Source organism: Calliopsis andreniformis, chromosome 2 (assembly GCF_051401765.1).
Source record: "Calliopsis andreniformis isolate RMS-2024a chromosome 2, iyCalAndr_principal, whole genome shotgun sequence".
Taxonomy (NCBI): domain Eukaryota; kingdom Metazoa; phylum Arthropoda; class Insecta; order Hymenoptera; family Andrenidae; genus Calliopsis; species Calliopsis andreniformis.
Window position 1 is genome coordinate 11,369,259 of NC_135063.1, and position 21,161 is coordinate 11,390,419.

Genomic DNA, 21,161 nt, shown 5'->3' on the forward strand with positions numbered 1-21,161 from the left:
AGTTTGCGCGAAAAACCGCAGACACCAGTGGAAAACTGAAATTCGAAGTGAACCACGAAAAGTAACGAAGCTTCGGAAAAAGGCGCGAAACTCGTTCTGCTTCTGCTTTAGGGTTATTGCGGTTCATTCTGAATCCTCGTGAACCCTTGGGACCAGCATGGTCTGACACGTATATTATGATGCTGAGCCTAACGACAAGGTTCGTGTGATAACTACCTTTGCAGTTTTGTACCTCGAAACTCTTCCATTTCCTGAATCCTGTTTCGTTGCTTTGTTGATACGTTTAAAACTGAATACGCGAATCCTGAAAACAGAAGTAGCAGAAAGTGGTTTACCAGATATTAAATAGAAGAGCAATTAAAATTTCATTTGATGCTTGAACAGTGATCGATACAAGCATAGGTTGGGCCACGAAAATAAAATAAAATATCTCATCAGATTTGTCTGAAGCAATAGAAAGGTATCCATATGATTGCAATGAAACTCTGTATACTACTGTATAGATTGCAGTATATTCCACATACAATAATTCAAATTAAATACCCTACTTAAATCTTTTCGACAAATGACCAAAAATGTACAATAACACAGACAAATAATGGACTCGTATCGAATATGAAATTCACTGCACAATAATTGAAGCTTTTGAATGTACACATGAGGCACACTAAACTTCAACAATTCGGAAGGCTCGAAAGAATCAGAAAACGATGGAAATTCCGGTGGGGAGAGCAAGAGAATATCGTTGGCGGTTATCTTCTTTTTTCACACGCGGAGGAAAGCCACGAATTCAATGCAGTCGCAGATTGCACGAAACGCCTACCATTTCGCATTCAGCTGGCAATTAATTAAGGCAACATTCAAAGACCAGCTGTCGTTCGGCACGAAAATAGGTTGGGGGGAGCCGGAAACTCCTGCTAAAAGAGCTTCGGTGCAATTTGCAACGAACGCGTTCGCGTTGAAACAATTTGTTCGTTTGATGGGAACGCCCACCAACCGAACAGTTCGCGCGGGCAAACAAATTTCGCGTCACGCAAATCGCCGATTATTTATGTTACAGATTTTATTGTCTCGTTTATCGGTGTGCGTTTGTTGTCGATGGAGTAATCGGATCGCAACGACGTAACGTGTCATTTTTCAGATTCGCTAAACGCGAATAGGAAATATTTGTTCCTCGTGTTCGTGATTTGTATGTAATCTCAATTCGTGAGGGAAAAAGGGATCGCTTTTCATACGACAATCAGTTGGGGGTGGTTCGCTGGGGTCGAAGGTGGAGGGTCTGGGTGGAGAACCAAGTCTTATTGACTAAAGAACCGAGTATATCAAGTAATAGTCTCGCTTTTTCATACTCCATTTTTAGTACACTTCTATTTGTAATTAACTCTATTGTCCATTACAATTAAAGACTAAACCTTGATATTTTATACAAGAATACAAGCCAATTTGATTAATAATTCAGTAGGTACAGAATAGTAATTGTATTTATGAGCAACAGGTCCTCGATGTGAGTAACAATAAGTAACAAATATTTTCTTCTGTTCTAGGTTACGAATGGGTCGGTTGGAGAAACGATACTCCTAGCATATATGGCCGCCCTGTTGAAATAAATTTCGAGTTCGACTATTTGCGGAACTTCACTGCCATACATTTACACATGAACAATTACTTCACCAAGGATGTACAGGTACGCTGTAAATCCCGCAGTTATTGTTAAATTCAAATTTGACCTCAAAATGCTATGCAAATCGGGGAGCTTCGAACAAATACAATTCTTGTCAGTTTTTATCTTTTTTAGGGAAAGAGTTTTCTCCATAGACATAACGAACATCCTTAATTATTGCTTTGTAGATAATTTGTGAAGAAATGAAAACACGATAATTAGACACACCTACTTACATTATACAGACTATAGGGTTTCCATTTCCCAAGCGAAAAGGTCGTTATTTACACAATTCGTCCAATTTATCTACGAGATCCATGAATTTGTTATAATTCGTTAAAGAACGTCGCGACCAATCAAATAGAAAATAACCTTTCAATCGAGGGAACGCGAATGGCTGTTATTTCAGCGTCCCGACTGCTTCATTAAATGTTTCCGTGAAATCTGGGAAACGAGATGTGAAGTTCGATACCGCCCGTATCGAAAAACGTGTCGAACCGATTAATTTGTGAAATCATCTACAACGAAGTAGAAAAGTCCATGATAAATTTGATATATCGTACAACACGTTTCGTTTACCCAACACAGAAAAAATAGTCAGAATAAAATAAACTCCTCTCTTTTGATCGCTCTCTGTTTATCTTGTACTACAAAGCTCTGATATATGTATAAACTTTCCATAGGTCTTTTCGTACGCAAAGGTTTGGTTTGGCGCCATTGGTACCCAGTTCGTTGGCGAGCCTGTTCACTTCTCCTACATACCAGATCTGGTATTGGAACAGGCACGTGATGTCACCATAAAGCTCCATTCACGTGCCGGTCGTTTTCTGAAACTGCAGCTTTATTTCGCGGCGCGCTGGATCATGCTCAGCGAGGTGGTCTTCGAATCTGGTAAGAGAAATATTTCATGGAAATCTGGAGTCCTTGTTCCTTTGATGCCCTGGGTTAGATAAAGGAATTTTGAAACATTTTTTAAGGAGAAAGAGCAGAGACTAATTAAGAAAACATTAGAGCAAATCTTACGGTTTAAATTCATATTTTCATTGACGTAACTAAAAAAATGGAATTCAAATAGAAATTTGAAGCAAAATATCGAAAGTAGTCATACAAAATAGACTGAGACTATTTCATAAGGAATTTCATGGTTCTCGTCGTCACTTATAAATTTTTGTCACTGATCTTTGTTCTTGCTCTCAAGAGTCCTGTTGAACGTGCTTTGTATGAAAGAAGCAAGCAGTAGACAAAATAAAGATAGAATAAACGTATATAAAAGAGAGATACCGTGATGCTGAGATATCGAGAACGAAATAACTTCTCGCGGATTTGGTGGCTGCCGCCGCAACTTCTTCGTCGAGTCTACCTCGAAACTGCCTCTTGCGAACTTTAGGATCAAGGAACGGATGAGTTTCGAAGTCCCCTTTTCTTGGATATCCCTGCAAGATTCGATTTCCAATTTTAGGTGACACGCTCGCCGTTCCTCCGTGAGAACGATAGAATTATTGGGGTGGTAAGGGGTGATCAGGCGCTTCTGTGTGAAGGACGATACGATGGAGCTGGGACGTATTTGCTTCGATAGGATAATGAGTTCCCTGGCGCAGTTATTCTGGAGAACCTAATGGAGTTTTTATTAGAATTCACCAGATAAGACGTTCTTATAATGTCGAATGAATCAAGTCTACAAAACTCACTGAAAATATTTTTTAGTTCCATGTAGTTAAACGAAACAAAAGAAACACATATTTTTAACCATGACACACGATAAAATTAAGATTCCACAATGGATATCACTCTCTCAAAGTTCTTCCTTCTTTAAATGCATAGTTACTAGTTTAATTGTCCCTGCAATGTTCGTATCAGGAAACGAGCAAACAAGTGAGAAAGTCACGAGAAACAAACAATGGTATGTAGAGTACTGTAATATGGTCCCTCTCGTAAATTACAGAAGCAATCGATAGAAATTTCGCGCTTACGATAAAGTCACCGCGTCAATTCGGGCGACGCATCAGTAGCGCGGGCGTTCCCGCGATTCCCGCGTGAAACGAGCCGAAACGAAAGTTACTTTACTGGCACTTGAAGCCCTCGAAAAGTTCGGCGCCGGTTCGTTGCACCGACCAAGGGACCGAAACCGTCGTTAATCATTCGACGTGGCCCGTGGTCTCCTGCTACGAGCGTTAACTTCCATCGACCGACCCTTGGAAACGGCCACCCCCTTCTCGTCACCCGTTCACCTCGTATTCACCCCGCGAACGCTCCATCGAGCCGTGTCATCGACGAGGAAAAATACGTCGGCTTCCCCCGGCGGCGATTTTTCCTCAGACTACGCAAAGAAAATCTTTCTGAGTTATTACGCAAGCTTGTAACTAATATCCACTTTTTTATAGACCGCATGCAGTCAGGTCATTTTATTTAAGTCATATAACAAATACACTATTTCTGTAATCGGTTATACGCAAGGAACAGCATTGAGAAACTGTTTTACCGCGAGAAGTTTCCAATAGTAAAACAAATCTTCAAGTTTTCAAATATTCGACTTATAAAATGTTTGTATATTCAAATTTTCAAATTTTCAAATTTTCAAATTTTCAAATTTTCAAATTTTCAAATTTTCAAATTTTCAAATTTTTAAATTTTCAAATTTTTAAATTATCAAATATTCAAATTTGAGAAATTCTCCCCATTAGATATCTTCAGTATTATGCACTTACAATCACGTAGTCAAACTTGCATAAACTGATTGTTTAGTAAGGAAAATTACTCAATAGCGTGTACCTTGAAGCATTACAAGCTTTTAGCAACTGCTACTATAATTCTCATAGACTATCTAAATAATTGTTCTGAAATTGCAAAACCACTTTTCTGCCCAGGCACAAGTAATGGTCGTTTAATAACATACAGAGTTATACTACTTAGACGATGTCTGACCAAGAACATGGATTTCCACTTAATGAGTTTCTAACTACATATTTACAGGATATTTGACCACATACAGAGTTATGCTACTTGCAATGTTTCTCATGACGTACAAGGTTTTACTATTTATGGGACGTCGAATCATACATAGGGTTTTACTACTTAAGATATGTCTGACTAGGAATAGGCAGTATACTACTTCACTGTTCCCCTGATCAGACTTCTGCGGAACTAAATAATATTTTCTGCTTATCTTGCACTCTCTACAGCCCCCAGTATTTGAAAAAACTTTTCATCAACCCCCATTACAACATTAAGGGAACCTTATTTAAGCATTTAACAGGTCGAAATTGAACGACGTGGCAGTTGTATTAATTTCACGTTTAGTTAACGAGATCTACCCGCCCCGTTTAAAAGCCTCCCCTCCCAGCTAACATTTAATTTCATTGATGGCCGCGAATTTCATTAGTCTTCATCCCTGATGCGCAGTAATCTCCGAATGGAACAACACCGACGATGAAGAGCCGAGGAACAAGAGTGCCATTATATCGGCGACCGGCAGTCCCTATCAGAATAACGAGGGTCCACTGCAGAGGGACGAAGTGAAGGCCACTTTTAATAAGGAGGAAAACAACGATAATGCCCGTAAGTCTCCACCACTGGCTGGTTTCTGGTATTGTTGCATCGAACGCTTCCTTTCGTAATTTTCCGCACGATTTCCACTCTTCTTTATTCTACCACTCCTTTTCAGCCGCGTCTTTTTGTTCGCTTCGAGGCTGCACGAAAATTGAATGCCGATCACGAACGAGCTTTTTTCTCCGACTTTCTTTGTTTCTTTTTTTCCTCTCGTCGTTGTTGCTACGCTTATTTTTGCAATGTTGATCGAGCACAAGAAGGGAAGCTAAAGAGGACAGTGTTTTGTAGTTGATAGCTTCTAAAATCGAACTTTTTGAATTATATTTGTAAAAATTCTTTTAAAAGCGTGTTAAGACTCTATAGTCTAGGGTTATGAGAAAAAAATTTTGATATCTCGTCGAATTAGAACGAAATGACTGCAGTAAACCTGAGAACATGAAATTCGCTCTGACCTAAAGGCAATTATTCATGATTATATCTTGAACGCAGCTTTCTCCTTCTTCCCTTTAGTTTCTTTTAATACACCGTCACATTTCTTGGATATTCTAGAAAATACTCGGTTCTTGATCACAGAAACTGAATAGGAGGGACGAACGATTCTCATCACGGAGTCTATAAACCGATAGTGTAGCTATGTATTTCCTTTTGTTTCATTCCGGTCGCAAAGAAAGTAAAATCTAATTAATTTCCTTCCTCGTTGGCTTCATTCTCTGGAGAGCACTTCTCTTTGAACCGAAGTGTTAAAAGAAGTAAATCCCAAAGTACAGATCGACATTTCCGCATGGTTGTTCTCCGCGGTAAACTATCCAATTGTTACTCAAGCGCCTTTTTCTTTGAGGCCCGAAGATATTAAGTTTAATTGATTGTCCGACCCGAGCTGTGCTACACGATTGACTCTTCCGATAAAGCAAAGGAATTAACTTATATTGGAATTTTGCGCCAACGATCGAACGATCAAGTGCTTCGACTTTCTCGTAATTTCCATAAACTTCATTAAGAATTCATTGACATTTGTGGCAGTTCTTGTGTAGGAAGCAAAGGTCTTTTATATTGTCCTTTACAAACTTCAGAGATACTGTACTACTTTTAACTGTAATACTTTTCTTTTGAACATTTTTCGCTACAGATTTCATAAAATGTAATTAGAGAAGAGATTCATGATTTCAGTGATATAATATCATGATACAGTATTTGAGTACTTACACAAATTTTTAAACAATGTTCCATTATTCAAATTTTCAAATTTTCGTATTTTTAAATATTCAAATTTTCAAATATCTAAATACTTAAAATGTCTGAAATTTAAAATTTTAGAAATCACTTTAATGAAATTTTTTAAATCATCTAATTGTGTCATTATACTGTTTCCAAATCAGTCATTGCGCATTGAATGCATACTAAAAGCAAGAGAACCGTGCAGTCAGTTGGTCCCACGCGTACAGCGTTCCACTTGCTCTTTCACTCAACGAAATCGATATTCCGTTTCCGCGTAATAATCTTGAAGCCGCGAAATAGGGGAATAGAAAAGTGAAGTAAGGAAACGTTACGGAACGTAATGTTATGTTTTCTCCTGTCGGCGCGAAGCGTTCTCGCGCGATGCGGATCGTAACGGCGCGACGTTAGAAGAGGAACGAAATGAGATCGTTTCGCAGCGATCTGAAGTGAAGCGGGAAGCTGCTCGAAATTGCACGAAAATTTCTTTCGAAGGAGGAAGTAGGGGGAATCGAACGATGAAACAGTTCGAGTCGTGTTCCAGCGAAAGAGCAACACTCTTTGGTTAGAAGCCGAAATAATTTAGTTCAAATATTTCGTCGAACCGTTTCATCCCATCGGTTCGTCATCGTTGAAAGTCAGAGGAACGAGGCGAGTAAAAGTCTCTCAATTTCCATGTAAAAACAGGTTGATCGATAAAGCCCTGATCGACCATGATCTAATTACGACAAGCACGATGAACGCAATCATCATTATCGTCCCATCGCGCATTATGCCACGTTGCCTTTACGATAATATCCACCGTGATAGGTCATGTACAGCAATGTAGCTAGTGGACAGTCCATGGACAGAGACATGCTCTGTGTCCTCGGAGCACGTACGAACGCTCAAGAGGCTATGGGAGTACGTCGAAATCAAATAGCACGAAGGACGTTTAACCCTTCGTTACTCCCACTAATTGGACGATTGTCAACTTATTATTGGCGAATTAGGTGTTGTTTCTTGACTCAGTCAGAACAAAATAATTGGTGTAGGAGACACTGATGGAAATAATTGGAGGATCGTCTATTCGATTGACCTACTTCTGGTTGAAGATATTCAATTCTTTATGTGTTGTAGAAAACCTGCAACTCAGTTTGAAGGCTTCTTGTAACAGATCTGACAAATTTATTTAACTACCTCTTCTATAATATACCTACCTCCTTCAGCAGATCATACTAAATCAGTCACCATTGTTTAGAATATATTTTAATTTTAGCACGTTGCTTCAAAAATTATTCTATCTAGTTTAATCTATTATCTATTCATAATCTAACGAACATCTTATCTATGTGTACCTATATGTACATTAGTTCCAGAGAAAAGCAAGGAGCCAGAAGCTAAGCAGTTCGTCGGCCTAGTAATCGGGATCCTGACCACCGTGATAGTGATGCTGCTGGCAGCGATAATGTTCATATTCTACAGAAATCGAAGGCTCAAGGCTGCTCTCGCGCCATCTACGTTCTACGATCAGCATGGCGATTTGAAGGTAAGACGAAACTGTTCAAGCACCTCATGCAATTCTCCAGTATCTCCGATATTGCACATAGTACTACTGAAACTTTCCATTGCCAGAAGCTAGACCTATCCACAGACAATTACTCCATATATTTAGCATGTGAAATTCGACACAAACTCGTACTAATGTTATCCCCGCGAGAAAAAGCCCAGGCTCGCCCTGCTCGTTCGGTTTAATTAATTCAAAGCAAGCGAAGTCCAGCCGATTTAAACGGGATTACAATATAAACATACGAAACATAAATACAAGAAGAACAAACAACGGATCGCAGGATTTCCCGTGGAATTCAATCAGCCAGGTGAATCCGTCGTTTAAAACTTTCGAATTACCTTCGTTCCTGGGTTTACATTGCCCGAGTCTCATTTAAAATCCTCGAACCTCAGGCGGTCGTTCATTCTAGCCCGTCTACTCGTGATTTTCGCGTAACACACCGACAACGTCCTTCTTCGACGCGTCGAACCCCTAGGAGTTGTTTGTAACGGGAGACCGAGCTGTCTCGTACCAAGAAGAACGCAGCATTGAATGGTCGCCTCGTTACCACTCGAGATAATGCCTTAACTCGGTGCTGCCAATTTGCTAAATGACGAAGATCTTGTTTCCTGCTGGGTCGCGATTTTTCCGATAGCCGCGTGCCTCGACCTCCGACCCCACCACCATCGAGAGATTCATTTCGCCTCTAATAAACCGGATCGTGGGAGGGGCGGCTTATTTGCTCGTCGTTTCCAGGGCGTTCGTGGAAAAGGCTTTTGAGCAATCATGGAAAAACGTCTTGGCTGTGTTAGGCACACGTCGACCTGGATACGAGAGAGACAGAGGAAAGCTGGTCAAATATTTTCCTTAAGGCAGCCAAAGAGGCGAGCGAGATTGCGCATCGATGGTTGAGGAGCGACGGGATCAAAAGGAGCCCTCGACCCTCGATAAATAGCCACGAGATCCCGTAATGAGCGGGAATATACCTTCCTTCGGGGCTGCGTTTTGACTGCCAGTTGCTGATTATCGAGATTGTAATGCGAAAGGTGCTGGTTGGAATTACACTTACCTTTTTACAGTTAATGGGGGATTTTTCGAAAATTTATCTTTAGCGATGAAAGATTTACGTAGGCAAAAGAAAAATTTCATTTAGCTTTTATCCTTAATGAAATTTTTTATGGATCGCTAAAAAAAATTGTTATTGTTCGTTAGTATCTTGTGATCTTATCAGAGCTTAGAGAACGTATAGGTAAAGATCAGATAATTTTGAGTAATTATTGATCGGATTTCCGTGAACAACTCTTCTCCACAGATAAGAAAATCCCAATTTAAAATTTTCTCCGAACCACCCCCTAGTTTCATTTTAAAAAATGACTGTAATAAAACTCTTCGTACACCATATTGGCTCCATAAAGCCATCCATTTCTTAATACATCTGTTGTTTTTTTCTCCCTGCAACATCAATCTGACGTACGATATTAAGGTGGCCTGTTTCAAGTCGGCTACCCAGCGTTTCCATGGACAGGGCATCCACGCGCAACGTACTCCGCAGGAAAAATTGCTCAAAGCGAAGGAGGCGTATCCCAGCACTTCGTTTTAAAGAGGAATGTCTATTCCGCTCGTAAATTTCGGTCCAGCTGCGCAGAGAATTATTAAAGTTTTATATTTGTTGTCATCCACGTGGTGGACGGTTCGTCGTTGCAACGCCACTCAAAAGGATTCACCCTCTACGCGGCGAAACGGTCGTAATGAGAGCGACGCTGCTCCAAGACGAACCCCCACTTTGTGCCGGGGGAAAAATTAATTACCGACCGCTGGTGGCGGCGAACAATGCTGGAAAACACGGCGAGAAGAAAGAAATGGGGAAAAATGTGCGGAATACAAAAGGGGCTGAATGAAAACGGACACACTGAGGAGGCTCTCCATTGAACGGGAGAAAGGAGTCGCGAAGGGGGGCGCAAGGATATGTAAATACATGGAAAACGCGTTTCTTGGGAAATTGGTATTTAACGAGGCGGGAGGACGAATAAAAGTGGAGGTGAAGCTGGTTCGGTGCAAGGCATGAAATTGAATGAAATGGGCTACGTTCTTGAACCAAGCCTTCGTTAGTTTTAACCCTCAACTGGTATGGTGTACACATAATTATATTAGGCTATCCCATAAGTAATATAGCCGAAGGTTATTTTAGTTCTTACATAAATAATTTGAATTCCCTTTTGCAGAAAATTGCTGCCCTGTTTAGATAAAATGTAACAGGAGAAATGATATTATTTATGGGATTACCTGATTGAATTATTGCAGTGTGTGTATTTCATGAAAAGTGATTTAAAGTATCGAAAGTACACAGCATCCCAGTTTATCACTTTCAGTAAATGATTTATTACTTTACTTTTGGTTCGTTATTTTATAATTACTAAATAAGTGATCACAGTTATGCTAATACTACTGCACCAGTCGAGGATTAATATTATACTTCTACTATTTTAGCCAATGTATAACTTGGGCCTGTAACAAAGTTTATAAACGTTTTCAAATCCTTCGAAGTGTGAAACAGGAAAATGAAAAACTGAAAATGATTAGCTTCCGGAGGCGAACACCAAGGAAGCATTTAACCTCCTGAACTCGTCATAATTGGATTAATTACAAGCAGAACTTAGTTCGCGTCAATGGCCAGTTCCCAGCATTTGACCCTTCCGCGAAATGTACGGAAGATAGTAATTAACAGGTTGTTGAACGATGGAAAATAATGGGAGCAACACGGTAGAGCTCGATCTGCCCCTGGAAGCTCTCTGAATCCATTCGCGTCGAGTTTGAGTTCAGCTCAAGACAAGCACAAAACAATAACCCAGCGGAGACGTGATGTTCAATATACTAAAACGGGTTGTAAACATTAATTAAATTTCTGCAATTTGCGTACGCACGTCGAATACATGTTTTATCGCTAGGCAGAATTGGAATTTGAACGAGCAAGAAATATTAAATATTTAAAAAATTTGTAATGTAATGTAGAGCATTATTAATTACTTTTGGTTTAAGAACGCGAAATATCTAGTACTAAGTTAAACCTTGAATTTGAATTCAAATATTTTGCAATATTTAAATATGAAACCTTTCTAATATTCGAATATTCAAATTTTTAAAATCAGTTTCTTGCAGACATGCTACTCACCCAAACTGGTAACTATATCTCGATACTTTATACTATCTATGACTTACCATAAGTCAGTCTAATTTATCAATTAAAAATATTCAAGCGCAAGAGACTTGAGACCGTCTAACAAAACTGAGAAGCCATTTCGCTTCGAGCGCGTCCACTTCACTTAAAACACAGTGCAACGAAAACCAGCCAATTTTCTCGTATCATCGCGACAAAGCAGAAGCGCCTTCGGGAAGGGGTCGCATTTATTACGAAGCACTCCGGTTAAAAGAGGCGTCCCTTCCCTGTAAGAGTGTCTCCCCCATTTCCTTGCATCGACCCACACGAACCAATATAATTCCCGCTGAGTAAATTTTTACCAGCCACTAGCAGCAGGGTGTGTGGCAGGCAATCGAGCTGACTCCACTTAATTAAAAGTGCCGCTCGTGTGACCGTATTGTCCGACGGGGGTGGACGTGCGTTATCTAGCTGGTTCGGCCGCGTGTAAGCAAGTCTGTGTACACACGTAGGCATCCTTCTTCGCGTTCTGCTCTATTCCACGGCACTCCCAGCATTAGCCACCTGCTACTTGTCTCGCCTCGACGTTGCAAACCCGTCGAGTGTCGCGATTCCCCTTTTTTGTTCAGGCTGACCCCGTTGCACTTCCTGCAGACTGCCAGCCTCCGCCCTGCTTCGAGAGAGTTCGACCGACAGACGCCGACCACTCGACAGCCGTGCACGACCCCTCGAGACTATTTGTCCGGGGACATGAACGGTGTTGAGGATCGCGACGTGGATTGGATTTGCGACGTGGACGAGGGTTGCTTCGTTGTTTCGGGAGTTGGGAGTTCATACGATCTGCTCTGACATTTTTTTCGATCGTTACTAGGGGTGGAGAGCGATTTCTCGGATTCGGAGAAGGGAGTGTTTGTGTTTGCTTCCAAATTGAGGGTGCAGGATTCTTCGTACAGGTGGAGTGTAATGAATGCACCAGGTTCAAGAGGGATTAATGCTGTTTATAATTAACTGTAGGGCGCACATGCGCTATTGTATAGTCGCTGCTGATGTCGATGTTTCGCGATCCGCGGGAATTTCGGAACAATGAAAATCTTGGTACAATGAATTTTAGAAGAGAAGTTTTTTGCGAAAATTCGGGAATATCACTCGCAGCAATTTACGGTAGAGCGCACAGGAATTGGGACATTCGGGATCTAGAATTGTGTTTCAAAATGTTGGCTTTCCGTTTTCATAGGCGCGCGGGGTTTTCATGCAATTATCGACTTCGATTCAAAGGTTGCTGTTAATTTGTCATTTTCGTAAAAATTGTGATGTGTTGAAGCAAACCACGTGTGCCGCGCGCATTGTATTCATAGTGGATTTCTATGGCTTATTGAGAGCAAAAAAGGGTTTTCCTTGCAAAGCCTTTTATCTCCGACGCTATTATAGGGCGGCAAGCTTGAACATTTTGTGTAACTGGCGGAAACAATACAGACTTGTTTGAATTTTTCACGTATACGTTCTCGTATTAACGTGCTCTGTAACACAATGGCCTGGCTCCAGGTTGCTGTTTCACAGTTCGTTACTTTTTAACGTATCGTGAAAAATATGCGTTGCACAAGCGTGGACAACGATGCTTAACAAGAGTCCGTTTCCTGCCCTGTCGAACAATACCGTGGCACGACGAGTTATTCCCTTTCTCGTTATCCTTTCACGGGCCTGTCTATCGAAATTAATTTCCTGCTACATGAGCAAATCGTTCGCGATAACATGCGATTTCCTGGCTGGCACAGTATCGGCTAAAAGTCATTAAACGCTGTTTAATTATTCGAAGAATATTAAACTTCCCGCGTAATTAAAGTTTTCACCAGTTAATATACCTACCTAGCAATGTAATTCAGTATTTTTTATCTTTAACATAGTTTAGGTATTACTTGTATTATTGTGAAAACAGGTGCTGTCACATGTGGTTAAGCTTTGCAACGATTTAACCTAAAGTTTGTAGCACTTGTCAAATTTGGAGACACACTGTCGACAGTTCAGAATATTAACACGTTGCTCTGAGTTTGAATATTTGAGAATTTGAACATATGAAAATTTGAAAATTTAAATATTCGAAAATTTGAGAAACTGAATATTTGAAAATTTAAGCATTTGAATATTTGAAAATTTTTAAATTTCTGACTTGTGAAAATTTAAAAATTTGAGAGTTGAAAAATTCGAAAATGCTCAGGTAATTAAACCCCCAAGTGAGAAAATCGAATCGACTTTAATTTAATATTCAGGTCTTAGAAATCCGCCAAGTGTTCATATAAACTATTTCCACATGAAATTTCCGCCCAAACAGAGCAGAACCACCGAATTTCGAAGAAGGAAATATTGAGATAATCAAAAGCACAGGATGGTGTACATGATTTCATTAAATTTCACCGAATTCATTATGTTCGATCGGGTCTGATGCATCCCCTAGACATGCTTTTATTCCGAGCCGAACCGAAGGCGAGTAGCCTCGAAAGGCCGTAGCGACGTGGAAGAGGGTGAGAGGCGTTCAAAAGTGAGGTAATGCGATTACCGACTTTAGCTCCGGGGTTCGTCGCGATACGAGGGGTGGCCGAGCGAAAACAGATTATTTTAATTTAAAGCAACAAACTCTCTGATTCTCCGTGCACTGTAATCCTCCCCGCAAATTTGACGTACGCGTGTATTCGCATTGTCACGGCCAGTAGTTTCCGGATTACGCATTAGAACAGAGAGCCAGGGGCAGCAGCGGCGACATCCCGCCATCGCTGATGAAAATCAAACAGAAGTTTCGCGAGTTTTCCGCCACGGTGTTATACTCGTTGCTCCTTTTGCCTGACACAGTTCTTGTTCCTTTTCCTCCTTTTAGGAGAAGATTTTTCATCAACGTCAACCGCGAATTAACGAACGTAGCCGCGCAGTTTCGGCGAAACGAAACGAGAGTAACTTGCTAAAAATTTCCCTAACTAACGGTTCCTCTGAATGACACGAAAAAAAGGAGTGTAATTATGGAAGCGAAGATGGGATCGGAAAAATGATAGAGATGTAGAACACCTGTGACACTCGAGTCTGCAGTTTCTTCTCAAGTTTCGAAATCGAGAAATTGGATTCAAGGGTAACAGTGGCAGGGGATTAATTGGGATTATAATTTTCGCGGTTGTTCTCGCGATTAAGAGTCGCGAGATCAAAGGGCGGAATCCCGTTTAGTGGACCCGAGAAGTTCGTCCGAGTCTAGGATGAAAAACGTGGAATAAGCGAAAGAGTAAACGACACTGAGTAAGAGGCAGATGTCGGGCGAAGGCAGAAAATGCGCAAACATCCGACAGGTTGAGCTGCTTTCACGGGAAAAGGGCGGAAATGTAGCCATGGTAATGAAAATGGCAAAAAGCACTCCGCTGCTAATTAATGGAAGATCGTTTTGTTCCTGAAATCCTCTCTTTTGTGCGTCTAGGATTTCATCGGACGCTGTGACGCTCTTCGCTACTTCGATTCGTGAACCTGCATTTGTCCACGCTGGATTTCGTTATACATATTTATTGCATTTGAAAGCGAAACCAGTTTCGATTTAGAACAAACGTTCGCTGGTGCTATTCTGAAAACAAAGCATCAATGATCAGGAATTCCATAAAATTCTAATAATCCAATATTTTATACATTCTCAATTGAACAATTTGCTTTCAATTTGATTAACAACCAATATAGTGGATATCTCGACAAAATTTAATTTTCTCACTTTTTCACTTTTCAAGCTATTTTTAATTTCAGTCGTAGAAAATTCATCGTAATTCCAGTTACAATTGGAACTATTTCAATGAAATATTTTCATCTTCTCAAATGGCAGAATACTGTACTGCTTACACTGTTCAAAATTGAATAGGCGATTTGAACAGCTGATTTGTACAAGTAAAACGCTTGCAGAACATTTGGTTATTGGTTATATTAGTAGTCATTCACTTCGAAGGCATACTATACCTATTGGAAAACGCTGAGAGTATATCCGTAACGGAAGATTTCCAAGCTACGATATCGGATGATGCTCCCCAATAAAAGCGACTTGGGGTCAATCGAACGTATCCCGTCTAAGGGAGAGGTCAGAGATGTATCAATTGTAGGATCCTTTTGTGACCGATTGATATACTTGCGACCACGTCAAACACTGGTCGAGCAAAAGGGGATCGTGTTATCATCGTTGTTTCTAGTGTAGAGGTGGCTTAGAAATGGAGACCAATTCCTTGGAAAATAATAGCGATCACCACCATTTTTATTCCTTGGAAAATAATAGCGATCACCACAGCTATACTGGCTATTAATGGGAATTATTGTTATCTCAGATTATAACAAATTTTTTAATACTATAAAACACAACTTTTGGGGCAAACTCTACTGAGAACATCTAGATAATAAATATGATCATACAGAAGTGTCGACAAGAAAGATCAGATATTACTTTTCATTTGGAAGTGACTGAATTTTGTTTATTAATTAATTCGAATTTTCAGAGATTTAATGAAACTCCTTTACAATGTTACTTAAAACTACTAGTTACATCGATATCTTGTCACCATGCTCCTCTAACTAAAACTATCATTTATCTCTTCAAGCTTATTCCTCCCTCCTTCCAAAATATATTCTCAATTCCTTCGGGTATCAAGTTTCGCGTACCCAGAACCATTAATAAAACAAGATATCAAATTCCAAAATCGATATGCAACTTCCGCCCATTTCCCCTTGCAAATAAACATTTTATTGCTTCCCAAACTGTTGCCCCGCAATACGATAGCAAATGTTATCCCGAATTCCAACATAGAATATTACACATTTTTCTAAATATAGCGTATCAATTACACAAAGTTCGCAAACAGAATCGACCAATATTCCGAAACAAGTCGCCCCGAAGCAATTCTATGAAATTCACCCACGAAAAAGCCAGCGGGATCCTTCTATCGAGAGCGACGACGGTGTTTATCAAGTAATTATTGTTTTCAATTAACGTCCCCTCAATCAATTATTTTTCGCTTAAACGAAGAGTGCCGGTGATCAATCGAAAACTCCAGCGCGCTGATTGGTTCCTCTGTAATTAATTTTTCCTCAGCGCAGGAAATCAGTCGCGTCAATGCGCGGCAACCGTCGAACCTGGCTCGATCCGCGCAAAGATCCCCGTGGCATTAATTACCAGCTCTCGTTGTACTCGTGTTTTCACCTGAGGATTTGGATATAGAACAAATAAGCCGCTAATCGAGATTAACTACGTGAAACGAGCTGGCTGTGCTGCTCGTTCGAAGACCGATAACAAACCGCCCTGCGCCTGCAGCTTCGCGATTCTCGCGTTATTCCCAGTGGCGGTGCGCGGAACGCAGCCGCGACGCGTCAAGGGCGGCCTGATCGAGCCATCAACGCGAACGAGCAGTCGACATCGCTTTGAATGCCTGGCCATAAGGGAGAAGGAAGTCACGACAGAACTCGAGATAGCCCTAATGGCGAGGCGGAGGCGTTGGATGGAAGGCTAGGTGACAGGAGGGCCAGCGGTGTACTGGGACAGGGGGTGATCAAAGAAAGAGAAGAGGGGGAGATGGAAGACGTCTCGAAGGAGGAGGGGGACGAGAAGGAATCGAGCAAAGAGATTCGAGTAGGATCCCGATGGCTAAGTGGTTATCTTATCTTAACGGTGGTGCAGCATCTCGCCAGCAAGGTTCCCTAACGCTTCCTAAACGGAAATTAACACCCCCTCCTCTTGTGCCCTACCAGTCAGACCAGTGACATTCAAGCCGGGGACCAGAGTAAAAATCAATGGACGTTATGTCGCGACTCCGCCGACTCGACATGATCCCTCTTATCGGTTGAGATAGGGGATGGATAGAAAGGGGTAAGAATTTTTTTGTTACAATGAGGGGCTTCATTTCCTGAGAGGGTGCGTTGAAGATTGACGTATTTTTTCGCCACGTGGACCGTGGTACTCGGTCCTTGATGAAGACTGTGAGCAACGAGAGCTGAAAGGATTATTTAATAGGTACCTACCTAAATTCTGTGTAGACATTTTTTGTTGCAATATTTATTTTAGATTACATCCTTTTTTATTGATTTTTAAAACTGAAGAGATTAAGAATTTGTTATTCATGTGTACCCATTCAGAGGTCAGTATAGTAAAAATGCGATAGTGACTTGGATCTTTTATTTTCGGGGTGATTCGTGATAAGAAAACAGTGACATGGTTCGGGAAATCTTGAGTGTTCTACTTTTTCCAAAGCTTGGAAATTACTGGTCGGGACAGTCGATCGAAGGTTGATTATTAACGTAAGAGCGACGTGTAATATCCCCTGATCCAATTTCCTCGACCGTCAGAGCGAACCGTAACCGATAATTACTCGACGATGCGATTGAATTTTATCCGACGGAATTACGTACCTCGGTGGATGTATATCAATGCATTGTACTGGTAATTACAATGTATGATATTATTAGCAATCCCACTTCTATGGTACTTCTATGGTTCCCTTACTTTGTTAATTAGGTAGGACTAGTTTCTGGTACCCATTTGCATTGCAAATGCAGTCTCGTGAGACTAATTAATGTTTGTCTGGAAATACGAAAAAGAAATTTTAAGTCCCTGCATATAAATTATACAGAATTGTTATCGATAGTCCACTTAAACTATTAATCCCTCTCAATATTCTCAATAAGCTCTCAAATGGTACCTACATAGTAATACACTAATTAATCTTCAATGCTTTACAAAAAAGACATATTCAGCATGTAAAAGCCAGCCCATTTATACTTTTCATACTGTATAATAAAAATTTAGCCAGTATACATGCTATGACTAAACCACCCTAGCTGAGGGTTAAAAGTGGAGTAACAAAAATTAGTCAGACTAACTTGTAAAAGTCTCATTTACCCCTCTCTGGTTTCTCTCAGAAACATTAACAAAAGATAAATTATTGCTTGGTAAGTGATGAATATTCTGTAATGAGTGGTAGAGGGATGGCAGTGGCACAAAGTGACAGAAAGTTTCCCGTAGCATATCGCTTTTACCGCGCCCGATATGTACGCCGCGGTGTGTGTGCATAAATGTCAGGTGCATTAATGGCAACGTTCAATATTCGGCCGCAGGTCTCCGTGCAGGAGGAGGGCGAGGACAAGGGACCAATTTGCCCTCCGCTTCCGGCGCAGTACCACGCGGCTGCCTACACCACGACGACACCGCAGCTACACAAAACTATCACGGATTACAGCGGTTGGTAGCGACGTTAAGTGCGACACTTAAGCCTTTCGAACTGTACCTCTGCATGCACAGTCGGCCCCGATTTAAATTAATTCGAACATAGCTGACTTGAGTCTGATGATTCGTTAGACAGAGTGAACTACATGCTTCGATTGTCTTAAATATTTCTAGCGTTATTGCACGGGTTTCAACCCTTTTTTTTTTAAATTTGGCAGGTGAGTTAGAAGTATCTGTTTTTAAAGTTAGTTAACAGAAATAATGAAGTCAGATAGTTCACATATATATTGTCGAAAATTATTAATACGGAGCTTTGAACGGTCCGATACGCTGAAGTCAAAATTCCCGCTTGCAATAAATAATATTATTTCAGTTAAAAAAAATATTTTAAACATTTTAAACATTTGAGCATATGAAGCACAAATAAGATACTTATGAAATATATAAGTTTTCGCGTAGAAATTCGTCATAATCGATGAAGAAAAAGCTTCTGGAGCATCCGTCTGAATTATCGTAAACCTACTCCACTGATTCACAATAAATCTTTTTAACACGCTTTGAAACCGATTGAATTAATTTAAATACAATCAGTCTGAACACAACAGTCACTTGAAACACACATACAGTAAATAATATTACACAGAGGTAATTACAATTATTACAACATTTGGAGCAACTTTAAACAAATTTCATGCCTGAAATTCGTCTCGGCCGCGTTTAATGGTTTCGATATTTGTTACAACGTCACATATTTGAATTAAACAGTGGTAAAACTCGAAATGAGCGGCTTTGTGGCGCGACACATTATCGAGTTTACGTTCGACTAGAATTACGTAAAATCATAGTCGGCTATAGCTATCTCAACGATAAACGCAACACCTAGCCACGATATGCAAGCATGCCCTGCTCGAATTAAATTACAGGCTAATGATCGATGGATTATTACAGGGTTCGAGGCGCTTAAGCCAATACTTACAAGGGCACAAATCATTATAAATCTCCCTGTAATTTATCGAACCGAATGATCGGCGCACCGTCATTAATTCGTCTTAAACCACTTCAAACCCACTCTCTTAAACCTTGAAGATGGTTTTGAAAAGCAAACAATAAGAAAATCAATTATTCGTTCGCGTAATTATTAATTCCAGGAAGATCTCATGTTCCGTGATAACGTCGCGAATAACTTGTGATGGAAATTCTAACGAGCAAGTTTTGGTGACATGGTCGCGTTTCCGAGTCTCTGCTCTTAGTTTCGCCACGTCGGTATGGCGTTGCTGGAATAGTCGATGAACTATTTCGTTTCCCTCGTACTTGCCGCAGTTTGTCGAGCAAAACGTTCAGCAAAAGACATTCTACGATTATTCGAATAGCTTGAGTTGAAGCTTATTTGCATCGAATTTAAGCATTGAAATAGAAACGGTGATATATTAATCATTTAACTGATAAATAGATTTTTCGGTAAAAATTTAATTTACTATCTCTCAAAATACTAATCTGAATGCAATAATGACAAGATAAAGACTTGTAAATTTCCTGAAATACCATTAATTTTTATCTTAACAATTTCTCAAATCTAATTCACAAGTCCCATCTAGTTATCGCAGAACTGTTTCGTGTAACTACAAACACAACTGCCGATTAGAGTGAAACACAATTTATTACAAAATTACGCCCCTCCAAATCGACTTGGCCGATCAAAGCTCCGTCCCACAAAGATAAGAAAATCTCCGAGAAATCGAGGAGGGCGACGTGTCGCAGTAAAGCAAGCCCAAAGATCGCGGTCGCTTAATAGAAAAAATAGAGGAAGCGATTGTTCGAAAGTTTCGAGGTGCATGCAACACTAAATTGTGGTAATTCCCTTCCGTGCAATGTGGCCATCGTGTCTCTAACCTTGTCAAAATTCTTTTTCCCTGGTTTCCGTTTGGCCCGTATCGGTGAACAGGAATCACGGAGGTGCAGCCGGTTATTCCGTTGCTGTTGAACACGGCGATCAATCTTGCCAGGCCAATTCCGCCAGTTCAGGAATATCCATCTAATCCGCCGCCCATACCGCCGCCACCGGAAAAGTATTACGCCAGTACAGAAATCTGCAAGGTGAGTGTATCGAGAAAAAATGTACGGCAGTCATGCGATCCGTGACGATTAGTCCCTTTCCCTTAATGCGGGCCACTTCTGGCTTGGAACTGTGTCAAATACCGCTCGCTTCGTGACTCGCGGATCTTACGACGCGATCGTAGCACGCGGCGGCTGCCACTTGAATCGTTTCCCTTTCGAGACCTGTCTGATTATACTATCCTTATTCCACTGAGGAAGTATCCTCCTTGTTCCGCCGTCACGGTGCTCTCTGACTCGTGCTATTTTTTCTTATTTAATTGGGAGTGACTTGAGAGTCTATCTGCGAGACTTAGTTTGCGCTAGAAATTCCATTAGGATATGTACCTACAGTCATTTTTATATTACTTGAAGTGATGTTTTATAAACTTAAAAAAAATTTTTTTTCTGGTGACATTTTTCGAAGTGGTTTATTTGTTTTAATGCATCGTCGGTGGTGCAGTTCCTCTGTGTGCTGAAATCAGTCGGGGTTTTGTGATTTTAAATGTTCATGTCATGGCATGTGTAAACTGAACTTTCAGAGAGAGCAATACCATGTCAATACATAGTGAAACTGTCTTGGCTTTTAGTGTTCAAATAGCCATCAGAAAAAGTATTTTTTATATATGAATTACAGTCACGAGAGGCGTTTTGAAAAATTTACAGAACAAAGTAAATGGAGCATCCTAAAAAAATGGAGTCTTTAAAAGCTTTTTTAGCTTGAGTCTTATACGAAGATTTTCAAAGCTAATGCTCT

The 21,161-nt window shown here is 40.5% G+C and overlaps 1 protein-coding gene across 1 annotated transcript in view; it reads left to right on the top strand.

Annotated features, from left to right (window-relative positions):
• The window catches only part of Ddr (discoidin domain-containing receptor 2), a 143,926-nt gene that overhangs the window by 104,435 nt on the left and 18,330 nt on the right, over positions 1 to 21,161 (top strand). Inside the window, exons 7-12 of the mRNA XM_076389685.1 lie at positions 1,545 to 1,684; positions 2,344 to 2,551; positions 5,060 to 5,215; positions 7,771 to 7,946; positions 18,205 to 18,328; positions 20,256 to 20,407. Of these exons, the coding sequence (XP_076245800.1) occupies positions 1,545 to 1,684; positions 2,344 to 2,551; positions 5,060 to 5,215; positions 7,771 to 7,946; positions 18,205 to 18,328; positions 20,256 to 20,407 (956 nt within the window). The remainder of the gene's footprint in view (positions 1 to 1,544; positions 1,685 to 2,343; positions 2,552 to 5,059; positions 5,216 to 7,770; positions 7,947 to 18,204; positions 18,329 to 20,255; positions 20,408 to 21,161) is intronic.